Raw genomic sequence first — 7,836 nt, 5'->3', positions numbered from 1 at the left:
ATGATTCTCCTGGCATTTTGACAAGTTCTATTGTACCACGGAGCACGTCTTGAGAAATCCAGCTATGACCGTATCTGATTTGGCAAAGAACACCAAGTAATATAACACAAATAGCGATAATAGTTATTTTGTGGGAGTAACAGCTTCTGGCTATTTTCATTCCCTCTCAGGCAGGCTTGCAGCCCAGACATACTTTCAGTGGGGTTTATATACCTGTCAAACCTCTTTTAGATTTGACTAATATGACCAAACAGTTTTACCAGAACAGTCGCATTCTGACTGTGATTTTTTCATGGTACAAAACAACTGGGATATTAGGACAAAATCCTTCTTCTCATGGTCTCTGCCATTCCTTCTACTGATGTATCTGCTGAAGCCCACTAGCCATCTATCTTTAACATATCTACACAGACACATAGATATACGAGTTTGATATGGATCTTAACATTTATATTTGGCTGCCTTCAAGCTACTTTTCACTATCAGAATGGCCTTCTTTTCCAGCCTTTGATTTGGAGGATGTTCTGGTGATAGGAAGCTCAGATCTTGGAAAATTCAGGACTCCTTTAAGAACTGAGGTCCACTGTCAGTCACTGGAGTCCTCAGTATTTGCTGGAAGCAATGAAGGTAAATTTATTCACCAGATTCCATTTTCTCCCCTTTGTCAGGCTGCGTTTACATTGTTGTCAAAGGTGCGTGCTTAATTTTTAAGGCTACGATGCTGCTTTTCTTCTGATTACTCATCTGCATTTTGTGATTCACCTCTGCTGCAACATTTTCATTGACATCATCCCCATGCCAGTAAAAACATGTTCGTTTTCTTACTAACCTTATTCATCAGCTTCAGAGCCTGTCCTTTCTCCTGAATCAGTGTTTTTTGACAATTGGCCATTTTTTCATTGACTAGCTTCCCTCTTACTGTGTTACTGACCCCATTAATTGACAGTGGATGACCCTGCCTCTGATACCATACAAGGAAGAGGTTTTAACTGGTAAACCCCCCTAAATGTATGAAACCTAGATCAGAAATATACAAAGAAGGTATACGTCTTTCTCATTTTTTTTACCTTTTTATATAGAAGTCTAGAAATTTATAAAAAAGATACATATATACATTTATTGCTCGTGTGCAATACATTTTAAATAACTAAATGCTAGGAAACGCTGATAATTGTCAGGGAAAAATGAAACCAGTGATGCAGAAGCACCAAAATGCAAAATTGCAGAGATAGCTGCTCATCACTTGTGTTAACGGAGATGAAAGAGGATGGGTATTCCGCTTGTGACAGAAACGAGCTGAGCACAAGCCGGGTTGAAGTTACGTGTACCATGTGCCAGTTTCACAGGGAATACTGAAAGCAAAGCGTGAATCTTTATATGCCACAGACACAGGGGCTATGGGAAGGTGCAAAGCTGAAGTAACATTCCCGTATTCCCGAAAACATGCCTACTTAGGCCACAGCCTTCCGAGGGCTCAGAGCGGCGATGGGAAGGGCCGCACGCCCGGGGAGCGGTTTACCTGCCCGCTCCCTCTGAGGCGTTATGCACTGCTTTCCTACACACAGACCCCGCTGCTACCTCTGTACCTAGCGCCGGCTGCCTGGGCAGACCCCGGTGCGGGACGTGGAACGGAGGGGAAGGGTTTGCAGACGGATTGTTCACAACCGGCCTCAGCGAGCCCGAAGCCCCCGGAGACGCCGAGCTCCGGGACGCTGCTCTCCGGTAGCTACAGGTCACGGCAGGGCCGCCCGGAGGGGCCCATCCGAGGCGAGCCCGGGTCCGCTTTTCCCGGCCGGCAGCAGGTCCTCGTCGCGGAGCCTAGCCGAGCCGTGCCCCGCCTGTCCCCCCGCCCGCAGGACAATGGCACGGGGCGGGGGGAGCTCCTCCGGAGGCCGGGCTGAGCAGTGCCCCCGGGGAGCCGCCGCCTCACCTGAGGCCGTCCCGTCCGCCGCTCCGCCCGGCCCCACACAGGGCCGCCGAGCCCCATTCACCTCCCGAGCTGGCAGCGCGGCGGGAGCGCGGCGGTGGGCGAGGCCTCCGCGACCCGCCCCTTCCTCCCGCCCCTCGCGTGCCCCTGTGCGCGCCGCCGCCGCGCCCCCCGCCCGCCGCCGCTCCCTGCCCTCAGCCCCGCCGGTGCCTCCGGCCTGCCCCGCGCTCCCCCCGCCCGCCCTTTCTCCTCCTCCTTCTTCCTCCCTCCTCCCCCCCCCCGCCCTTCCCGCGCGTTGGTTCGCTCCTCCCCGCCCCTTTCCCCCACCTCTCTCGTCTCTTCCCACCCCCCGGCTCCCCGCGGTGGTGTGGCCCGGCCCGGCGGCGGAGGGAGCGGTGGAGACGGGCGGGGAGGTGCCGGCAGCCGCGGGTCTCGCTGACCGGTTGACGCGCCGGCCCCTGCGGAGCGCCCGAGGAGCCGAGCCGGGGACAGCGTGAGCGACCGAGGAAGCGGGAGCGGCTCCCCGACCCCGGGCAGCACCATGAGGTGAGGGGCCGGCCCCGGAGCGGGCGTGCCGGCGGGGCGCCTAGGGGTGTGTGTGTGTGTGTGTGTATATGTATGTATGTGTGTGTGTATGTGAGTGCTCCGTGCCCCCCGCCTCTACCGGCCCGCAGCCCCGAACCGGGGCGTGCTGAGGGGGGGCCCGTCCGGCGGAGGGGAGGGGGCAGCGCTGAGGGGAGCCCCGCGGTGGGGGAGGGGCCCATTGTTAGCGGTGGGTGGGGGAAGGGCGGCCCCGCCGTCCCCGTCCCCCGCGGCGGCGGCGACGAAGTTGCGCTCGGGGGGCGGCAGCGGGGCCCGGGGCGGGGGGCGGCCCCGCTCCGGTGGGTTCCCCCCGGGCTGGTGCGCGCAGAGCCCCCGCCGCCCGGGTTCTTTCTTTCTCTGCCGGTGGTGGTGGTTTTCCCCTTCCCCTCCGCCTTAACGGGCGCGTGTTGCATTGCAGCAGCAGCGGCGGCGGGGCTTTTCCCTGTGTAATCAATAAAAGAGGCGTCCGGGGGGTGGGGGGGGATCCCCCTCTCGGCAGCCGGGAAAGTGTCGCGTTTGGAGGTTTCGGATGTAAACACTGAGGTGGACCCGGCTGGGGGCCGGGGAGCAGCAGGAGGAGGGAGGTGGGTGCCTCCCTGCCCGCCTTCCCGCCGGGGACTCCCGCTCCCCGCCGGCTCATTCATTTGAAGGCGATTTTCTGCCTCCCCGGCCCGTCCTTCCCCTCCCCTCCCAGCTCTTTTTAGTGCCTGTTCCGTTTCTATAATCTTCTTTCTGGCTTGGTGCAGGACCCGGTGAGAAATGCGGCTCGGTAGCCCGAGCGCTGGCCGGTCTGTTGGGGGACGTTGTGCTTCCCTGTAGGCCTGTCCCTCAGTCAGACAACTGGGGAACCGACTTACTCTTCCTCCTCCTCCCCCCCCCCCCCCGATACTCTCTGCCTCGCAGTTGGATTTGAACCTTCTTTGTCTTAAAGATGACTGTAAGTCGTGAGGTCCTTTGGAGTATAGGTGGGCAAGATTTGCACGGTGAAAACCATCAAATTCCTGCGCTGCATAAAAATGATGAGCCATGAGAATTCTCTGTAAATTGCAGTAACGTCCTAATTACATTTTTTGTTTAAGGGTTCCCCTGCCCGCTGTGTGTGCATTATCAGTGAAAAGGGTAGCATTGCAGCAGGAGGCATGGGGACAGCCTCCCTGCTGTTTTGTTTAGAACTGCATTCCTGTATTTCCCTCTAGTTTTCTTTGTTAACTGTAGGTATTTATGTCCCGCATTATTTTAAGCTTTGTTTTGTCTTGGGGTAATTTATTTTCACTTACTCATGCTGCTCATGTAGAAGTCAGATACCCTGTGAATAAAAAGTTACAACTTGGAAAACTCACAGTTCAGATCCTTTAAGCAGAGGTGGGTTGTTTTTATTATCTTGACAGTCTTTAACAGAACGAGTGCTGTTAATCCAGCAAGAGTTGGCATAAATGTTTTGAGAAGCCCCCCCATAAGCTTGCCTTTTTTTTTTATTGGCAAAAAGTACTTTTCTTGCACGGGTGATACTGAGGGAAGTAAGCTATACCAGCAAGACTGCTCTTTCACTGATGTAACTGTACGTGTGCTAGGACTTCTGCCAGCTTGGAGAGAGCACAAATATTCCTCTTAACCAGCATAACAGGAAAGTGTCTAGGTTGAACCTACCCTTAGGTTGCTTATTTAGATGTTGGAATAGTTGACTTGAAGCAGTTGGTAAATATAGGCAAATGAATGTGCTACCACACTCATGAGTGCAGTGTGAAGAGGAAAATGTACTTGCATTTTGGTTGGATGGTCACTCCGAGTGGTCATCAGGTATCTCAAAGAAACCTGACTTGGAGAATGCTTGAAGCATGTGGAAGCTCCAAGTCTTTTGAATAAAGCAGCAAACTGTACCAATTAAACTACACAGGCTAAGAAAATGATGTGGTTAAAGAAGTATTTTCTCTCTGTGGAGGCACTATTAAATTGACTCTGTTTTGTTTAGTTGGTCGGACTCCAGGACAATGGCAAGCTTTCACTGCACGCTCTCTCTTTGGGCTTGTTTAGACTACGTTTGACGGTATAGCTCTGAAACATGTTTAAACAATAGCTTCATGCTGTATTTTGTTCGGGCAGTGTCTTTTAATGTACATTTGCTGGTCAAGGCAAGTTGTGATGGGGGAGGATTGTGGCTGGGACAAGTGACCTGTGTTTCATATATATAGCTCCTCTATTTGCTGCTGGGGGTAAATCTTAGCAGTTAATATGAAACCCATACTTTTGACATGCTGTTGATGGTCTCCTGGAATGTATAAACTGCATTCTGCAGTTTGCTGCTCTGCAGGTAGGTAGGCAGTTGGTGCTTCAGTGAATGCAAGGAGAAATAGATGGGCTGCAGGAAAAAAAAAAACCAGCAACCCCTCAGTTTCTCTCCCTTGCTTTGACGCATACATGTGTGAGAACCTGTTGTTCTTCAGCCATCAGAAGCCTGAACTAACTCTGATGATTTCGTGCTAAGATCTTGCATCTTGTCTGGTTCAGTTACCAAAGTGCAAACTGGTTTTCCTTATGTCAGGTGAAATTAAACATCATTGTAAAGAGCATCATCTTCTTCTAAGATAATCAGTGATTCAGTAAAGCAGAAACATCAGCAGAATTCTTGCAGAACCCTGTTTTGTATTCAAATTAAAATTATATGCTATTTGAGTACCATCTGTTAGGGGTTTTAGGTTGCTGATCAACTTTGAATATTAAATCTCCAGTGGTCTAGCCTGAGTATGAAGTTACTTGGTTCAAGTGCCAGCTTGAATAGGGCTTGTGTGTGTATCTCTCTCCGGCTTTCGGTACAGGGTTGATTCCTGTGAACACCTGTTGCTCCTATTGTATTTTGGTTAGCTGAGTAAGTCAGTACTGCTCTTGGTGTAGCTTCCTGAATGCACTTATTTCATCATAGGAGTAGGCATATTCAGTGAGGTTTCCATTTACTAGCTGACTGGGATGTGGCGGTGGGGGAGAAGGTAACAAACAGCACAATTTGGTGCCCCAGTTCTAGTAGTATCGTAACTTCCCATCACAACATGTGTGAACAGACTTGTATTGAAGCATATGTTGAAATCAGTATCACGGAAGCTGATGAGCAGAACTACTGCTAGAACTGGGGTTCTACAGTGAAGGTTAACTGAATTATCTTTAATTGTTAATTTTTTGGTATCTAGCTCATTTTATATGGTAACTCCAATAAAAATAAATGAGCTTTCCAAGATACTGGCTTCCTTTTTTTTAATCAAGCTGTACAGCCTTCTCTTGGGATTACTACATCTATGTCTTTGTGTGGGAAAGAATTGTTTTTCATTAGTGTGCTAGTCAGAACGCAGACTGCTTAGGCTGATTTCATTACCCAAGTTGCAGGAACTGGGAAAGAAACAGTGTTTTTAAAGATTTTAAATTCTAGTCTTTCCAGAGCCTGGGATATTCATTTGTGTTTGCAACAGGCAAGTATGTGTGTTATATGTGTGAACATTCATTCTGTGTTTAGATAAATTACTATAGAGTCTGCCTTCTTAGAAAATCATGTCATACCCTCACTTGTGTTTTCATATTAAAAAAATAGCTAAATATGTGGCCTCTAAGCCATATTAAAATTACTGCTTGCTTACATTCACCAGCTTTTCTGCTCCAGTATGTTGTTTCACAAGGTAAAGCATGTTATCATCTAAAAGTCAGTTTAATTTGTGCCTGGGTTAGTGAGCCTTCATTACATTTTAAACATTATGCTAAGAAATGTGATACCATACTCACTGAGCTTTTATGTCTTTAATTCAGGAGTGAAAGCGCATGGCAGAAGTAACAAAACATGTATGTTTATTAGGGCTAGGAATTCTTAAAGGAACCCACACACAGTTCCCAGGGTTTCCAGAAAAGTGGGTATACAAGAGTGTTGTATTATTAGTGACAACAGTATAGTTCAGTCTCCTGCAATAACTGCAGTTATTTAAGGTGGTAAATACCAGAGTAGCAAAGCCATTAATTTCAATGGTGGCATTAAGTTATTGTGTATAGCAATGTGTAGGGTTATGCTTTGGAACTGTGCCTTTCCTTTGGTTTCAATACTGTATTTGAAGGAGAAAGCTTAAGTGAGAAATATTTGACATAATGTTGAAATGTAAGCAGGCAGTTAAATTAGACTGGAGACACATAACTGCAACCAGTACAGTTCCTAAAATTGCTCATATCTCAAGAGTAAAATAGGTGGTGTAGCAGGGTTGTGGTGGTGTTTTTTTTTCAGGTGGATACAAGTATTCAGGTTAGTTAGCTTGTGCTTAAGTAAACTAACAGATGGACTGAGTCATCTGTCTGATAGAAGTGCAGCCTTTAGCTAGCACTTTATTTGTGACAGTTGCAAGTAATTTATGGAGGGGTTGTTTCTGCCCACCTGATATGGAACCTGACAACTGTTTTGCCCTCCAGGTCTCTGGATAGTTTAGTGAATTATTTTGATAGTAAAAGTATAAGTCTTTAAAAGATGACTCTGTGAATGGAGGGTGCGGGAATCAGAAGAGAGTTGGTTTAGAAACAGCTATTTATGACCATCTTAGCAATTCTGTTGTCAGCCTCTAAAAATTAGAAACAGTCTGGGAGTGTGTATAATTCAGGAATGCTCTCTGGAAGGAGATGTGGTGGTTTTTTTCTTGTCTCTGATTCAGGGCTTCGTGGTGTTTGTTCTTGGAGGTCAGAAAAGCCTGGGTGAAGTAACATCCTACTTCAGACCACTGCAGTGTAAAAGCCTTTTTTCCACGCTTCCATAAAAAGGAGAGGAATTATTCTTCCAGCACCTGTTTCAGTGGATGCTTTGCTAGAACACTTACACCCCGAGTGACGTATCTCAGTGCTGCCTTAGGCATGTGATTGGAAATAATTCCTACTGAGGACTGCTTCTTGCCATGCTGGTGTATTTCATGCAGAGCTATTATAGAAGTAGGTTTTTGAATCGGTGGACAGTCATTTGCTTTCATTACTCAAAAGCAAATGTATTTTGTGAAACAGATATTATTCCCTTCTTTACTTTGACCTTTCATCTAGAACTGCTCTTGACAGTTCATGCCTGCTTCCACTCAGCAGTGTAGAAATACATGTGCCAGCTCTCTAAACATACAGACATGTTTAGGTTTTAAGAGTGCTGTAGTGTTCAGGGAAAGCAGAAGATACGTGCTTTCTATATGTACGAGTCAAAAAAAAAAGTTGACTTTTAGGAGTAGCTAAAAGTAAATGTAGCAGAGACAGAAGTCACACGAGCGTTGTTGAGCAGCTTCAATATATTTAAGTACTTTTGCATGGTATCCACCTCACTCCCCCACCCCATGCCT

The 7,836-nt window shown here is 47.9% G+C and overlaps 1 protein-coding gene across 6 annotated transcripts in view; it reads left to right on the top strand.

Annotated features, from left to right (window-relative positions):
* The first annotated feature begins 2,213 nt into the window (after positions 1–2,213).
* The window catches only part of ENAH (ENAH actin regulator), a 94,839-nt gene continuing 89,216 nt past the window's right edge, over positions 2,214–7,836 (top strand). For 2 of the 6 annotated variants that reach the window (XM_057398826.1, XM_057398824.1), the window contains exon 1: positions 2,214–2,473. In XM_057398826.1, the coding sequence (XP_057254809.1) occupies positions 2,469–2,473 (5 nt within the window). In that variant the 5' untranslated portion in view covers positions 2,214–2,468. The remainder of the gene's footprint in view (positions 2,474–7,836) is intronic. The other 4 variants (XM_057398831.1, XM_057398830.1, XM_057398829.1 and 1 more) reach the window with 3 other exon arrangements.

The sequence above is a fragment of the Pezoporus wallicus genome, unplaced genomic scaffold (assembly GCF_028554395.1).
Source record: "Pezoporus wallicus isolate ANWC-B61680 ecotype Strahan unplaced genomic scaffold, APGP_CSIRO_Pwel_v1 contig_5231, whole genome shotgun sequence".
Classification (NCBI taxonomy): Eukaryota; Metazoa; Chordata; class Aves; order Psittaciformes; family Psittacidae; genus Pezoporus; species Pezoporus wallicus.
This window is presented reverse-complemented; position numbering and strand designations above follow the sequence as displayed.